The sequence below is a fragment of the Lineus longissimus genome, chromosome 11 (assembly GCF_910592395.1).
Source record: "Lineus longissimus chromosome 11, tnLinLong1.2, whole genome shotgun sequence".
Lineage (NCBI taxonomy): Eukaryota > Metazoa > Nemertea > Pilidiophora > Heteronemertea > Lineidae > Lineus > Lineus longissimus.
In genome coordinates, this window is record NC_088318.1 from 16,136,854 (window position 1) to 16,152,992 (window position 16,139).

Consider the following 16,139-nt stretch of genomic DNA (forward strand, 5'->3'; position numbering starts at 1 on the left):
TCATCAGACGTTGTGACATTGTCCCTCCCTGCGGCATCTACCACAAAGTCTTTGTGCAAATGCTCACATCATAAAAAAGGATCACAGAACTACCCCGAGTGATTATGATCTCCAGTCAAAGACCAACAACAGGATGCATCAGGACTCCACCCTACCGTTCTTTCTGCCCATGAGATGTAATTCTTTAACGGATGGAGTAACGAATGAAGTAACTACGGTTCCTATCAGATTTACAGTACTGCCATGTGCGTCAGAGTTTCCCGCCAGAAGAATGAGACGGTCACATGACAGACACGACAGAGGGAATTCCTCCGTCCGTCAACGCTCACCACTTCCCACAGAACATTGCAGAATGATCCGCCAATAAGCGGTTCGTGTTTTATTAAAAAATATAAGATTCGAGTTGAAATACTCTGTAAAGATCCCATATACGGTGATCTTTTCAAACATGCATCGAATCTGGTAATTATATACAATAACTTATTATTCACGTAGTTTCTATAATCATAATACACACTTGGTATGACTACATTTGGTCATTCAATCAATGGCATCCGACGATCGGACATGGGCTATGCACACATTTGTCATTTCCCCCAACCTGATCTTTTTTCTGAAATCTAATTGTTCGCCACACATCACAGGAACGTAACACATAAGTGAACACAGGTTGGACAATGCTTCAAAAGATTATCGTGAATGTACTTTTCATTAGGTCATCCAACATGTCCATCGGCGGCATCCCATAGATTGACATCATCGATGTCGTCTTCATTCCAGCCAAGGAATTACTGTCGTTTCGCTACATTGCCAGTTCGCTACAAGTCGTTTCGCTACATGTGGCGGTCGTTTCGCTACATGGTTGGAGTCGTTTCGCTACATGATGGGTATGGTCGTTTCGCTACATGGGTGGAGTCGTTTCGCTACATGATGGGTATGGTCGTTTCGCTACATGGAGGACGTTTCGCTACATGGGTGGAGACGAGCGAGCCAACGCGAAGGCCTTGCAAAGGCGCTAGGCCTTTGGTGCAGCATTAATATACGGCCCTTTTCAGGGCCCTCAAAAATGTAAAAGAGACAAATGTGCATGGCCTACAGATATTTCTAAACAAGTAATAAAAATAAAGAAATAAATCGACAAACTCAGCTTTTGCAATAAATTCACGCAAAGCACGGTATATATTGAGAGTTAATTTAAGTATAAATCTCATCATCTATCTGTATATATAGATATACGGTCAAATGATGGAACAATTAATTTGAGGCAGCTCAATGCATATATATCGGGTGTCCCAAAAAAAATGTCCCAAAGTTCGACGGGTATAGCTGTTGGTGGACTGATCTCTTTCAAAATTCTCACAGTTCAATACTTCAAGATATTGTAAATATGATGGCATGGGAACCAGTCCTCCCGACCATTGTAGTATACAGTGTATGAGGATTTTAACAAAAAATGGGGCCGGGCGTTTTTCGTAGGGGCGGGCGGGGACGATCACCAACTCTTTTTTTTATGTGGCCTAACCCAGGCCAGGACGACAAGAACCCCTTGCGCGCCATCAACCGTATAAGTTTTTTTACCGGCAAACTGTGCTATAATAAATTTGTAGTCACCACCGGGAATTATAGTAGGGTAAAATAGAGTAAAAATAATGACTACATCCATGTAGCGAAACGACTCCACCCATGTAGCGAAACGTCCTCCATGTAGCGAAACGACCATACCCATCATGTAGCGAAACGACTCCACCCATGTAGCGAAACGACCTACCATGTTGCGAAACGACCGCCACATGTAGCGAAACGACTTGTAGCGAACTGGCAATGTAGCAAAACGGCCTGATACCGTTTATTTTGCCCTGTCCTGAGGCTGAGAGCTATTCTGAGGTCAGTGACACTGACAGTGAGGATCTAGCCAGGCATGCCAGGGACACTAGAGAGACAGGGTTAGATTTAATTTAGCATCATTTGATTATAAAGATTATTTTGGTTTCTTGGCATTTTCATTTCAGATCAGGGTCTGGTTTTTTCAAATCTTGACTTGGGGGAAACTGAAAGGTTGCTACAAGTACAAGTCGAGAACTTTATGACCCGATCATCATACCTTGTAAGTTTGAGGTGAAGTCTGAAGATGGATTCGGTCAGCCAGTTATTGAGGGCTTGCGAAGTTGGTGAAGGTAATGCTGTACAGAGTCTACTGGACCAAGGCATCCCTGTGGACTGTGAAGACAGTGCTGAGATCACACCTCTACAAGTAGCGGCAGCCAATGGGCACGAGTTGGTCGTCCGTCTGTTGCTGATGCGTGGAGCCGCTCTTGACAAATCAAACTCCTTTAGCTGGACACCGTTGATGCAAGCTGCGCGGTATGGACATACGCATGTTGTGGCTCTCTTGTTGCAGAACAAAGCTGATCTGCATGCTAGGAACAAACTGAATGCCTCGGCTTTGACTTTGGCTGCCAGGGGTGGACATCTGGCCATGGTGAGAATGTTGGTAGAGTCGGGGATCGATCTCAATAGTTGCGGCACATACTGTGAGTACACACCACTCATGGCAGCCGCCCAGCATGGACATGACACGGTTGTACGATTCTTAATGGATCGTGGCAGCGATGTCAACTATAGAACACCCTCCACAGGATTGAGCGCTCTCATGTTAGCCGCGTTGAATGGTCATATGACAACGGCACAGATTCTCGTGGAACGAGGTGGTGATCCTAATCTGACGAACGCCAATGATAAGACGGCTCTCGAGGTCGCCATTGCTCGTGGCATGAGGGAAGTCAGGGGCTATCTTGATAGGAAAACGACAAGGAGACCAAAAACTGGTAAGAAAGATTTTTCTAAAAATGGAAAGCAGTTAGCCTATGAATATGAACAAAGTTAGGACTAGAATAATGATAATATATTTTTTGGGTAATTTTCCAACCAAAGGGTTCAGTTGATTGTCAAATGTTTACAGTCAATATCTCTTGTTGCAGAAGTGATTTATTTTGTTTTATTCCAATTTTGTTTTAGAACCTGTGATTGTGAAACCAGACATCATAGAAACTGCCAAGAATGGAGACATTCAGCGAATGAAAGAGATCTTGGCACAGGATCCAACACAGCGTGATGCCTGCTCGCCCCACGATGGTGCCACCCCCTTGATGTTTGCGGCGATGACCGGACGCTTCGACATGGCACAGATGTTGATCGAAAAAGGCTGTGATATCGATAAACAGGATACAATCAGTGGTTGGACTGCTCTCATGCAGGCAACATATCATGGGTAAGTGAAAGATGTTACTTTTCTGATTCCTGGATTCCCATCTTAAATTTGTTGTGTAATAGATTTTTCCATTTGTGAGCAAATGTCTTGGTTTTTTTCGGCAGGAAAAAGAATGTTGCCAAGCTGTTGATCAATGCTGGTGCTAATGTGACGATTCCTGCTAAGAATGGTTGCACAGCCTTCGATATGGCTTCTCTCATTGGTAAGTTTATATGTTTTGTGTGCTCTGTTGCAGGATTTATTGCTAGTTTGGTCCCCATAGATTTGACCTTGACGACTCAGTTTGACATGGGTTCTGCCCTGTCTTGTCGTCATGGAATGGTCCCCAACCTGGGAGCCCCCTCTGATTTCCTGAAGGGCAGTGCCTTATCTCAGCCAGCAAGTTTCCACAGTATCATACTGCAAAATCAATCTATTTTCTTAGCCAACTAGTTTCTACATGTATTATACTGCGATGTTGATCTGTTTTCAGATGATGTTGAGACGGAGCTTCTGCGGCTGCTGGCAGCCAAGGCGATGCAGGTCAATAAAAAAGACAACAACAAGAGGTGGCAGCCGAGGCAGAATGCAACAAACTCTAATGGTGCTATCAATAATACAGAGCAAGTGTAAGTGTAATGGCACCATTGATAATGCAGAGCAAGTGTAAGTGTAATGGTACCATTGATAATGCAGAGCAAGTGTAAGTGTAATGGCACCATTGATAATGCAGAGCATATGTCACTTTTGGTTGATTATAAAACTTAAGCTCAAAGTTTGATATCTCTGCCTCTTTTTTCAGGCAAGAAGAGCTACAGCCACCAAAGTCAGGACTCAAGGTAAATAGAAAACTATCTATTCCTGTCAATAAACAAGAAAGTGCCAATTTGACTTGTGATTTGTAGGTCCTGGGTTGAAGGCTCGGTCATTGTCATTTGCAACTAGCCTGAAATGCCCAAGTGCAGCATAGGTTGGCTGGGAGTGTGAATGTAAAGCGCTTTAAGACAGTACAGGTAAAGCACTATAGAAGACCTTGCATCTGATTTCATTTATCATGTTGCATTTGGATAGATCGAGCTGGACAATCTGAGAGTGTCGACAGACTTTCTAAGCACTGAAAGTGGACTTGTTTTCAAATAACATCTGTAGAACGTTTGAGCTCATGCAGTTTCAACTACTCAAATTATGTAGTTTGAAACCCCAAAAAGTTTTTTCGACACACACCCTGTAGTTCTTTTAGTCCTTGGAATATTCATGTTCTTGTCTGTTTCATTTCCAGGCCTGGTGGAGTAGGATGTCAAACCGGTTCAGGAATCTCAAGTTCGGGCGTACGTTCACTCTCACAACCAACAAGCTGTCTCCACTGCCAGATCCAAACGCCCCGCCGCAGGATGAAACATTGAAGAGCAATGCATCAATTGTAAGTGTTGCTGATAAAAATGTCTCAACGTTTTTGAAATTTTGTTTACACATCCTTATACCGTATGATTAACTGAGCTCTGCCATAAACTTATTCAGTTCGTCATCTTAACTCTTCATGGTACTACATTATTCAGCCAAGTGTTGAGGAGTCGCCCAGGCCTGTCCTGAACGAGACTGTCTCCACCATCAGTATGACAGAGACGACCACGTCCATCACTTCCAACACGAGTTATGAAACCATGTTACAGGAGACAAAGAAGAGTGCCTCAGTCTATACATTGGTGAGTCTATGTTTTAGGAATTGTTACTGAACTGGAGGTCCTGGTTGTCTCATCGGACGCTCCGAGGGTGGAGCTAAAATGCTGGCTAATAACCGTGCCTCTTTGCTGACGGTTCACGAAATATGACAGTTCTCGCCGAGCTGTGTTTGATGAGACATCCTATACCGATGCAGAGTAAGGTGTTAGTTTCTATTCTAAAGCACCACCAACTGAACATTGAAGTGTATTTTTGACCACTTTTATGTTTTGTACCAGCCCAGGTGGTTATGGTGACGACGTCAAGGCCACTACAACTGAATTAGGCAGCTCCGACAACAGGCACTAAATTAAAGGTAGAGATACCTAAACCTAGGATAGTCGTGGGGGGGAGTTAAGTATGTTTTATGAAAAACTAAGATAATTCATTACATATAGTTCCTCCATTTTTGTTCCAGGGTATTAACCCCCCACATTCCAAGACAACCAATGACAACTTGAAGCCAGTCATTCCCCCTTTTTTACCTCCGCCAACATTTGAGCTGAGCGAGACTCATCGCACACGAATGCCATCAGGTAGTAGGAAAACGCCGACCATGAATGGTGGATCCACATTGGTATGTTGTAATTTTTAAAACCTTTTTTATTAATCTATTTATCTTTTATAGTGTACTGGTACAGATATCTTGTCAGTATTTGAAACTTCTATTTTCTGATCAATCGAATTTACAGACCTTGAGTCGCACGCCTGTCCAGCCTTTGAAGTTCCTGTACAATAGTGGCCACACTAACACAAGTCCCTCAAGTTCTATTGCCAAGACGCATAGCACTCCCAGCCCAGGCTCATCGGGAGGAGCAAGCAGCCTGGCCCCGTTCATGAGGACTCACAGGATTCCTCACAGTGCCAGCAGTGAGCCAGCATATCGGAGATCAGGTAATCCTTTATTTTCTTTGTGGTAATCTATCCTTGAAAGTAACGAGTGGCCCTGGCTGGGTCTCGAACCCACAACCTTACGTTCGCAAATCAGACGCTCTTCCACTGCACTATGCCACTGCGCTTCCCATTGTTCCTCAATTCATGAAGTTAAGTGCCTTACCCATAGTCACAGATAGATGGATAATTTTGTTTAGAAGTTTGTTCAATGTACTTTGTACACAACGCTCTACCAAGGAGGTCGTCATTTGCAAATGTCTCGTGTCCATTTCAGAATCTAGTCAGTCGGGCCCATATCCACCAAGCCTTCAATCAGAACCAACCTTGTTCACCGGCTCCCACACAATGCCTCCTGTCAGGCCATCTTCGTTCTTGACTAATGCCACACCTTCAAGGTGAGAAACTCAAGCTCAAAGATGAATTCATTTTCTGTTCTGTTATACACACTCGTGAAACATTGATTGAAAATATCAAAGTTTTACAGTCCTTTTCTCCCATTTTCTCGCAATGAATATACATGTATGTGCAGTAAGACTGGTTTTGCAATAACGGGCTGACTAATGGTCATAACGGAAATTCCTGATGATGATGTTTCCAATGAATGGTCATGTCAGTACTGCAGAAAATATCAATCATAAACTTTTCTAGACCAGTTGTGTTTTTAGTGACACTGACCTGATGCAGTTCTACTTCTTCAATGCAGACCACACTATGCATTCAAGTCTGTCTCAAACACAACATCGCCAAACAGCTCCACGAGTGGTAGTTCGTCGCTGACCCCACGCCAGTCGTCAAGGGCCAAGAGTACCTCCTCCAAGGGTAGTACAGCATCGACCTTGACGCCCTCACCGTCGCCAACACCCAAGATTCCGGAGGGATATTCAACGGCGAGCTCACATTCTAGCTCATCACATTACAAAACGAGTTCAGATGATGGTAAGTTTTCCCAATAGGGCTTTGCTCCATTACAAACGCCGTTCGAAAAATGGCTGCAGCAGCAAGAGTTAAAATGATACTAGTTATCAGCTTATTCGTCTTACTGTGTGATTCTATGCGATTCTTTTTCTAGTTTCAGATGAACTTGGTGGCCTCCTAAAGAACTTGTCTCTCGAGAGGTACCAGCCTATATTTGAGGAACAGGAGGTGGACATGGAGGCCTTCCTCACTCTCACCGATCACGATCTGAAGGAACTCGGCATCTCGCATAACGAACCAAGGAAGCAGATTCTTTCGGCCATCACTGAGTTGAATTCAGGAAAGGTAAAACTTGAGGAGCAGTGACAAACTTATGCACCAACCAATTTGGTGTGACTTCTCGCTTCAGGCAGTCACTATGCAGTTCGTAGAAGTGCAAAAGCTGTTGCACCACATTCAAGCTAGCAGACTCAACAGAAACAGATATATTCTGAAGTGATTGTAATTGAGGACAAAGGCAGCGATAAGACCATTATTTGAACGTCTGTCTAACTTATTTCCAACTTTTATCTTTCCAGGGCCGTGAACGACAAGTGTTCAACGAGACGATGGCGACGTTTCAGAACACAATGAGAAGTCGTAGTGCGTTCACCACCGGTGGGTGCAGCATTGCATTCTAACACAGTAGATAGCTTTCTTGTCTAAAAGTAGGTGATCTAACCTGTGGTACTCACACGATAGCTTTTTGTTTGACACTTGTCTAAAACTTTCCTTCCCCTTTTATCTTAACCCACTTAGCTACATTTTGGCCTATGTTATTCTCGAAATTGGTAGCAGACATAGGAGCCTTGAACTAAAATATCTCCAATGACAATACCAATCTTCTCAATTGCCGTCAGGTGTAAGTGGGCTGACATTTATGTGTGCAAGGCGGGGTTATATTGCAGGAGTCCAAAAATATAGATTTTGGGGTGATCACACGAAATGGTTGCTCCCATAGTCCAGCTCTGTGTAAAATCCTTTCACTTCCATTTTCTTAAATGGCGATTTCCCTCTTTTCAGGTTCTGTTGCATTCTGGGAGGATGAAAATCAGCGTAATGAAGCAGGAACTAAGTCTCGTGCATCATAGATAGCTGGGATAACTTCTGCTGTACTGCTCCTCAACAGCTACACCAGACACAATTTTCAAAGATCTCATCTGAACAGATTTTTCACCATTATTCATTGAAGTGTAAAATGAAACTCTGAGTACAATGTCCCCAGGACATTTAATTTTCTTGTGTTTAGTAATATCTCTACTGCTGAAAAATGTGTTTAAACATTTTTGGCACTGCTTCTTTATCATACTGCAGACAAACCGTCTAAGGTGATATCGACTTAACTCTCTTTTTCCGAAGGAAAAACAAGGCTGTTGCTTTGTTCATTTTGATAAGTCATGTATTAAGCTTTCGAAGCTTTCGTAGATAACAACCAGCCAGGCTGTTTTGGCATTTCTTTGGGAGGTTGGGGAATATATTTTTCAGGGTGAGCAATTATGATCATGTTATAGTGAACATGTTTTTCGAGGATCAAAGTTTCTTATAGAAAGACAGTCTTATTTTTGGCTCACCGTAGGGGAGTCTTTACAATACCGCAGTGTCCGTCGTCCGTCGTCGTCTGTCGTCGTCCGTCGTCGTCGTATCCTGTTTCAAAAACAGTGGCACGTTTCTTAACCGCTAAGCCTATGAACTTGTAACTTTGTACACAGGACTCCCTTGGTCAGATGACCTGTGACACTAAATTTCGATCCGATCTGATTCTTAATTTGGCCACCAGGGGGCCGAATGTAGATATCTAAAAAGTGTGATATCTCGCTTATTAATGACTTGTTTGGAATGAAATTTTTGTGGTAGGTACTCATAGCAAGGATACATCATATATCATACGGGTTTTTAATTTGACCTACTTTTCAAGGTCACAGAGGTCAAATGGCGTAAATTGGCTGTTTCAGTGTAACTATGGCACGTTTCTCAACCGCAACAGCTATGAACTTGAAACTTGGTACATATAACCCCCTATATCAGATAACCTCTTGTGCTGAATATCGGTCCGATCTGATTCTCAATTTGGCCACCAGGGGGTCGAATGTGGATATCTAAAAAGTGTGATATCTCGCTTACTGATGACTTGTTTTCGATAAAACTTTTGTGGTAGGTACTCATAGCAAGGATACATCATATATCATATGGGTTTTTAATTTGACCTACTTGTCGAGGTCACAGAGGTCACAACGCAGACACAGATATGGCCGAAATTGCATGTTTTGTGTTTTTCGTGTTGTGGCAATCCAAAGGTCGTGAGTTCAAACCCCGGTCAGGGACGGCCAAAAATATTTTTTTATTTTATTATTTTTTATCTTTTCCCTTTTGTCTTTTCTGACTTGTATCTTACATTTTCTTGATTTTTGGCTCACCGTAGGGGAGTCTTATGTAATACCGCAGTGTCCGTCGTCCGTCGTCCGTCGTCGTATCCTATTTAAAAAACAGTGGCACGTTTCTTAACCGCTAGGGCTATGAACTTAAAACTTTGTACACAGCACCCCCTAGGTCAGGTGACCTCTGACACTAAATTTCGGTCCGATCTGATTCTCAACTTGGCCACCAGGGGGCCAAATGTCGATATCTAAAAAGTGTGATATCTCGCTTATTAGTGACTTGTTTTCGATGAAACTTGCGTTGTAGGTACTCATAGCAAATATACATCTTATATCATACGGGTTTTTAATTTGACCTACTTTTCAAGTTCACAGAGGTCATATGGCGTAAATTGGCCGTTAGAGTGTAAACTATAGCACGTTTCTTAACCACTAAAGCTATGAACTTGAAACTTGGTACATATAACCCCCTATATCACATAGCCTCTGGTGCTGAATTTCAGTTTGATCTGATTCTCAACTTTGCCACCAGGGGGCCAAAAGTGGATATCTAAAAAGTGTGATATATCGCTTATAAGTGACTTGTTTTCGATAAAATTTTTATGGTAGGTACTCTTAGGAAGAATACATCACATGTCTTACGGGTTTTCAATTTGACCTACTTTTCAAGGTCACAGAGGTCATATGGCGTAAATTGGCCGTTGGAGTGTAAACTATGGCACGTTTCTTAACCAGTAAAGCTATGAACTTGAAACTTGGTGCATATAACCCCCTACATCAGATAACCTTTGATGCCGAATTTTGGCCTGATCTGATTCTTTATTCGGCCACCAGGGGGCCATAATGGAAAAAGGAAGAAGTGCAATATCTTGCTTATTTGAGTGAATTGTTTTCGATAAAATTTTTATGGCAGGGACTTCTAGCAAGGATACACCACATGTCCTACGATTTTTGGATTTGACCTCCTTTTCTAGGTCACAGAGGTCAAATGGCGTAAATTGGCCATTAGAGTGTAACTATGGCACGTTTCTTAACTGCTGAAGCTATGAACTTGAAAGTTGGTACATGTAACCCCCTACATCAGATAATCTCTGACACCGAATTTTGGCCTCATCTGATTCTTGATTTGGCCACCAGGGGGTCAAAACTGAAAAAGTAGGACATGCAATATCTTGCTTATTAATGACTTTTTTTCGATGAATTTTTTATTGCAGGGACTCTTAGCAATCACACGATATTGATCTTGTTGATGTCATAGACAATTATTGGTTGGATCATAAACTTATATATACTGCCCTGTCTTATTACTTGACATCAATACACATCTAAAAAAAGTCTTCATGCCTGATTGTGTTCACCATATTCACCTCTAAACTAAGCATGATCCTGCCTACTAAAAGATGTATACGGTGAGCACAATGGCCCCTGGCCGTTTCATTTTGGTAATATTTTGATAATTTCGCCTGCTGATCACAAAACATACTTTTGGTAGAAATTTTTACAATCAAACATAAATTTGAGATTACCTCGTAAATAACTTGTAAATTTGTTGTAAAGGATCAATGTATATTTTGTAACTGCTGCTAGTATTTTATAATCAATGTACATTTATGTCTGCTGTAGGCATTTGTAATACACATACTGCATTTGTGATACATCATTAACATAATGTACCCTTAGATTAGTTTATTGTAGAGAATTTATTGGTCAGAAATTTTATATGTATATTTATGCTCACCCAGCATGCTATGTTATGTTTATATTCGTATACATGTACAACCACTTTAGTTAGATGTTTATCAAAATATTGTTCACCACATGACCTTTGTGGTCCTCCGAAATCAATGCAAGCACCATTTTTATAATACCATTCGAATATATTTATGCATATTCATCAGTAAACCTGATCCGCTAACTAATCTGAAATGGTCAGAATATTTCACATTCTTAAATGAATTTGAAAATTTCCAATTTGGTAAAAACGTTTACTAAATGTAAATCAGCATCATTGCTGCTGTGTAAACAATATATAACATATAACAAGTCTTTGCAAATTCTTATGCATAATAAGTGAACTGCGGCATTGTGTATAAGTGCATTACCATTTTCCTGGACCACCGTTAAATTAAAGTGGTGTACCCCTCTTAGGGAGATCAACTTCTTATAGGTACCAGAACCAGTTGGGGCAGATTTAGTTCCTCCAAGTTACCTACAGGTGTCCAACTATCCCACTTCCCTGACCCCTCCGCCCTAAAATTTGCCAGGTTCACAGAAATGTAAATAACAAGTATGGGGATTACCTTGGGGGTCACAATTCTCCTGGATATGCTTTCAGTAAATGCAATAATCATAATTCAGTCATCACAGCAATCATGTCTCAAAGAAATAAAAGATTTGTTTATTACAAAAATTTGTCCTCTCGTCCACCTTTGTTCATCCCATCAGATAATCATAACTACTGTCATCTGTGTGGGAAGATGGCTTGTGGCTGTGCTGAACCTGTTTTGACCACTAAAGCAAGTCATTATGTCTATCAAATTCCCTTAGTTTTGATATTGGCATGAAAACCAATCAATTCCAGGACCCACAGTGTGAAATTGGCTTAGGCGACAGTGGTGCTGTCTCGCGGTAGAAAGTGGAACAGACGTCTTCGTCCAAAATATTCAGTTCCACTTTCTACCGCTAGAAGACATTACTGCGACAGTGAAATTGAGCATGCCTTCTGACATTCTTTTTAGGCCTTTTGCACAGTCCTGAGGAAACAAGACATCTCCGGCCCAGACTCCTATGCTATCCATTTCGTCATCCTGATTGTCCTCCTGGTGACAGTGCGAGGCCGGTCCACCTGCGTCCCGAGTGTAACAAACACCTGAGACATTTCTAACATTTCCTTCGCATATTGGCCAAAAAAAAAGCAAAAACAAGTGCCCCCAATCAGAGCATTTGAGTGCAGGGTCGGAGGAGCGATTCCTTAGGATGTGGGGTGTATGGGCATTGGCAAACCATACATTGTCCGGTCTGATTTTATATCAAGAAAGTTGGCGGTTGACTAAGACGAATGTGGTTGTGACCATGTCATTGTTTCAAGTTGGTGTTAGACAATGGCCCAATAGTGCATGTACAATGCGAACCAGGATTTGAACTGCTCCCTGGAGACAAACTCATGCTGTGATCATCTCCTTGTATAAGGTCAGGTTGAGACTACTGCACATGAGAACCAGATTGTCACAACGTCCTGTGTTGTATCAGGTATTTGGGTGAGACAGTTGCCCGGTAGCGCCTGAAAATCAGATTGTGACTACGTCCTGTGTTGTATCAGGTATTAGGGTGAGACAGCTGCCTGGTAGCGCCTGAGAACCAGATTGTGACTACATCCCATGTTGCATCAAGTTAGGGATCAAACTGTGACGATGTCCTTGAGACAGCAGCTGCCTAGTAGTACATGAGAACCAGATTGTGACTATGTTTTATGTAGTGTCATGTTAGGGTGAGACAGGTACCCTGTTGGTGTATGAGAACCATATGTGACCCGTCACAGCAAACCAGGCGCATGTCGCACAGAAGATGAGCCAAAGTGACACCAGGAGATAATGGAAGAAATTGATGTGCTCATATTTCACTAAAGGCAGACAATAGAGAATTGATCAAAGAGTCCGTCTCAAGCTGCCCAGCTCAGAGCGACTTGCGCCTGGTTTTGCTGTGACGGGTCACATATACGACTATGTCCCGAGTTGTATCAAGTTATGGTGAGGCAGCTGCCCTGGGAGTGTATGAGAACCATATAACCATACAAGATTGTGACTATGTCCTATGTTGTTTCATATTAGAGTGAGACAGCGCGCTAACCTGATAATGAATATGAACCAGATTGTGACTACGTCCCATACTGTATCTGGCTTAGTGGTAAGAGCACTTGGCTCCTTATCGGGAGGTTGTGGGTTAGACTCTTGAAAGTTTCATCACTGTTTTGTCTTTGAGTCCTTGAGCAAGGCACGTAGCTCTAATTGCTTCTTTCCACCCAGGAGTAAATTGGTACCTGGCTGGCAGGATGGCAAAATATAAATGCTCACCCTGAATACATGAATCTCGGAACATTATCTCCATGTTGTTGAGCTGGAGTAATTATGTCAAGCAATTAAGTATCTCATCAATTGTTGAAAAGTTAATGACATAAATGTGGCATTTATCACATTATGATCAGAAGTAAAGTAGGAGACAACAAAGAAAATGTATGAAAAACATTATTATTATAATTATTATGTACTGAATAACATAGCTTATTACAAACTGGGACCATGATTGAGAGTCGAGAGGAATTCTAGTTAAAGTTTTAGGACCATGACTACAGGTTATTCACCAAGGGGTTTGCCTTTTTTCCTAAATTAAAACTCTGTTGCTCAACTTGAGAGTGTGATCGTGCAACACTCACAGGAATTTACTTCAAAACATTGGTCAAACCAAGTCAAGGACAGTTTGAAGTTAAAATTGATGAACAGAACTCAGTAGGCTTGCAATTTGCATGTACTTTTTGAAAAGATTTCGTTGGTACTTCTGTCATGAGATTATAGATAAATAACAGACCTGACCAGATTCATGGAACTAAAGAAGGAATTTGGAAACCAGGAAACAAAATGCTTCGATCTTGGGGGGAAAAAGGAACAACAAATCATAGATACATAAAGATTATATGACAACGAAACAATAAACTAATGGTAAATACATTGATGTAATTGTGATGTTACAGATAGTAAGGCCTTCGGTAATACCTTTTTTAAAGTGCTGTGCAAACACATGATTTTTGGCGTCACTTCAATCTGTGATTTTGATGCCTGCGATGTGCGACAAAAAGATCTCTCTGCTGCAGGTAAAACTGGTAATCACTGGGTTCGATACTGATCGCCGGTCACTGCGATCACTGATCCTTGTCGCAGGCATCTGCAATGACCACCAAAAACATTGAAAATTGAAGCCAAGTTAATGAGTTGACTTGTTTTGAATAACCAGGCCCTGCTGAAACAATAGCTTGAACACTTTATAAAGCACATATTCCAATTTCACAATTTTGAGCTAGGCAAAAGCTGTGTTGATGCTATTTTGCCAGTTAAGACCGAGATTGTACATTGTATGTGTAACAGCCTTGGCTCAACAGGCTAAATATCGCCGACACAGTATATAAAATTGTAAACCAGTTTAGATGAAGAAATTATCTGCAGAAATTAAGAGGGTGAACACAAAGTGTCATAAGCAATGAACCCCATTACACCTCAGACACTCTAATGGACCAATTCAACATATATAGCGTACGAATAACTTAGATCGTTCCATGAACATATTCAAGGGGTGAGGGGTTTCAATTAGCTATAGATGTTTACATTGCATCCTTCAAATAAAAGCCCAGCCCACACATCCATGCGGCCGCAAATCAGGATGTTCCTTGCGTTGTGTAAATCATCTGTCTGAGTTGGCCAAAGTCATTTTCGGTGGCACATGCCACCTGTTTCATGTCCCTAGAGTCCCCCTCGTAGTGCAAGGACTAAATGTAATACAGATCCGCCTTGTACTTTATAATCAGCAGCAGTCTTTTCATCATTCCTGAAAGACAATAAGGAAGATATAAATGTCTGGACCGAATGAACATGATAACAAGTTAGTAGAGCCCATCATCACTCAGACGTCTTTGGCGTAATGCAGAAGTCTGTAGTATTAGCCGAAACTCCTCGGTGAGAGTTCTGAACTTGACAAGATCAAGTAAGTTGCAAAAATCTAGTCAGAACGCCTGATCTAAAGTATTTGACTTACATTTGTTTGCCACTAAAAATCAATCTTTGCTGGGGTGGAGGAATACCTTCTTTCTCTTCCACTCTTTCTTTTATACGTTCAACCTACAAAATGAAATAGAAGGACAGGCACAAAATTAATCACATGAAAGCTGCACCTGCTGAATACTTTGTCACAGTCACTGAAGCCAGGAGGTCACTGGTGGATAGCTTTGTTTTATGGGTAGGGGGACAAGGCAGTGCCAAAAACTTGTCAGACAGGTTTGATGAAAAAGATACATAGAAATTAATATCCATAGCGAATCATCACTAAATATCGTTGTCCTGTGAAGTAGTACTACATTAAGAAGTGCGAACTGAAACCTCTCCTTCAAAACAAGGCATGAGTTTTGACAGCGAGACTTATTATGAAATACAAACCTTATCTGTGGGTTCAATATCAATTTCTATTTCTTTCCCAGTGAGCGTCTGGAATAAAAAGTGGAAAAAAATATTACGCATTTCTGCATACTTATAATAAATTATATATACATTGTTGACCAGTGCGTGTCACCTGGTCTGGAACAAAGTGTCACAGTGGCTTGACATTGTCCGAAGTCAGCTTAGGCCTTCTGATGTGTTCTAACTTCTGTGTGTGCGCCTTTGATCATGTTGATTTATTTGGACTCCGGTTCGCCGTCTTTGACTTTCAGTCCATTTCACTTTGTTGTTGATTCGACATTGATTGCCATGAAATGAAGCCTGAAGGCGACGTGAATATGACCCGACACGTCAACTTACAAGGCTCGGCCCTATAAACTGTTGGTGTGAATGATACACCTGATCACACCTGTGCATTAATGTGCATCTCTCAGCTTATGACTTCATTGTCGTAGTGTAGGTTAGGCCTACATGCAAGACATGTGTGTGCGTGTGTGTAACATGCACACAAAAATTAGAATGTGTCAAAATGAACCAAAAATGAACCAATTTCATTTTCATTTTTAGGCTTGATTTCAACATATGATATTGCGATCTATGATACCAACCAATAAATCAGTTAAGTACTTAACAACTAATAAGTTCTGAAATAAATCTGAGCCTTTATTGAGCCGTTACCTTCACTTTTATCAACATGATTACACAGCAAAGTTCCTCGAGTTTTCGGTGAATATATTTCGTCACTTCCCGGAT

At 41.5% G+C, this 16,139-nt stretch overlaps 2 protein-coding genes across 3 annotated transcripts; one reads left to right on the forward strand and one right to left on the reverse strand.

Moving 5' to 3' along the window:
• The first annotated feature begins 353 nt into the window (after nucleotides 1–353).
• Nucleotides 354–11,569, forward strand: LOC135495913 (ankyrin repeat and SAM domain-containing protein 6-like). 2 transcript variants are annotated; one of them, XM_064784938.1, is made up of 15 exons: nucleotides 354–462; nucleotides 2,010–2,825; nucleotides 3,016–3,268; nucleotides 3,373–3,470; nucleotides 3,741–3,876; nucleotides 4,050–4,086; nucleotides 4,527–4,667; nucleotides 4,804–4,950; nucleotides 5,385–5,543; nucleotides 5,659–5,860; nucleotides 6,135–6,255; nucleotides 6,564–6,796; nucleotides 6,930–7,120; nucleotides 7,354–7,482; nucleotides 7,838–11,569. In XM_064784938.1, the coding sequence occupies exons 2-14, from the start codon at nucleotides 2,129–2,131 to the stop codon at nucleotides 7,453–7,455; spliced, it is 2,517 nt and encodes an 838-aa protein (XP_064641008.1). In that variant the 5' UTR covers nucleotides 354–462; nucleotides 2,010–2,128; the 3' UTR covers nucleotides 7,456–7,482; nucleotides 7,838–11,569. The 2 variants fall into 2 exon arrangements, with proteins under 2 accessions (XP_064641008.1, XP_064641007.1); XM_064784937.1 differs by having other exon boundaries at nucleotides 7,354–7,432.
• Nucleotides 11,570–13,417: 1,848 nt separating this feature from the next.
• LOC135495549 (NEDD8) lies at nucleotides 13,418–16,131 on the reverse strand. Its single transcript, XM_064784331.1, has 4 exons — nucleotides 16,065–16,131; nucleotides 15,387–15,434; nucleotides 14,989–15,071; nucleotides 13,418–14,781 (listed from the first exon to the last, which is right to left on the reverse strand). Exons 1-4 carry the CDS (start codon nucleotides 16,080–16,082, stop codon nucleotides 14,697–14,699), a joined length of 234 nt encoding a protein of 77 aa, XP_064640401.1. The 5' UTR covers nucleotides 16,083–16,131; the 3' UTR covers nucleotides 13,418–14,696.
• Nucleotides 16,132–16,139: the final 8 nt, after the last annotated feature.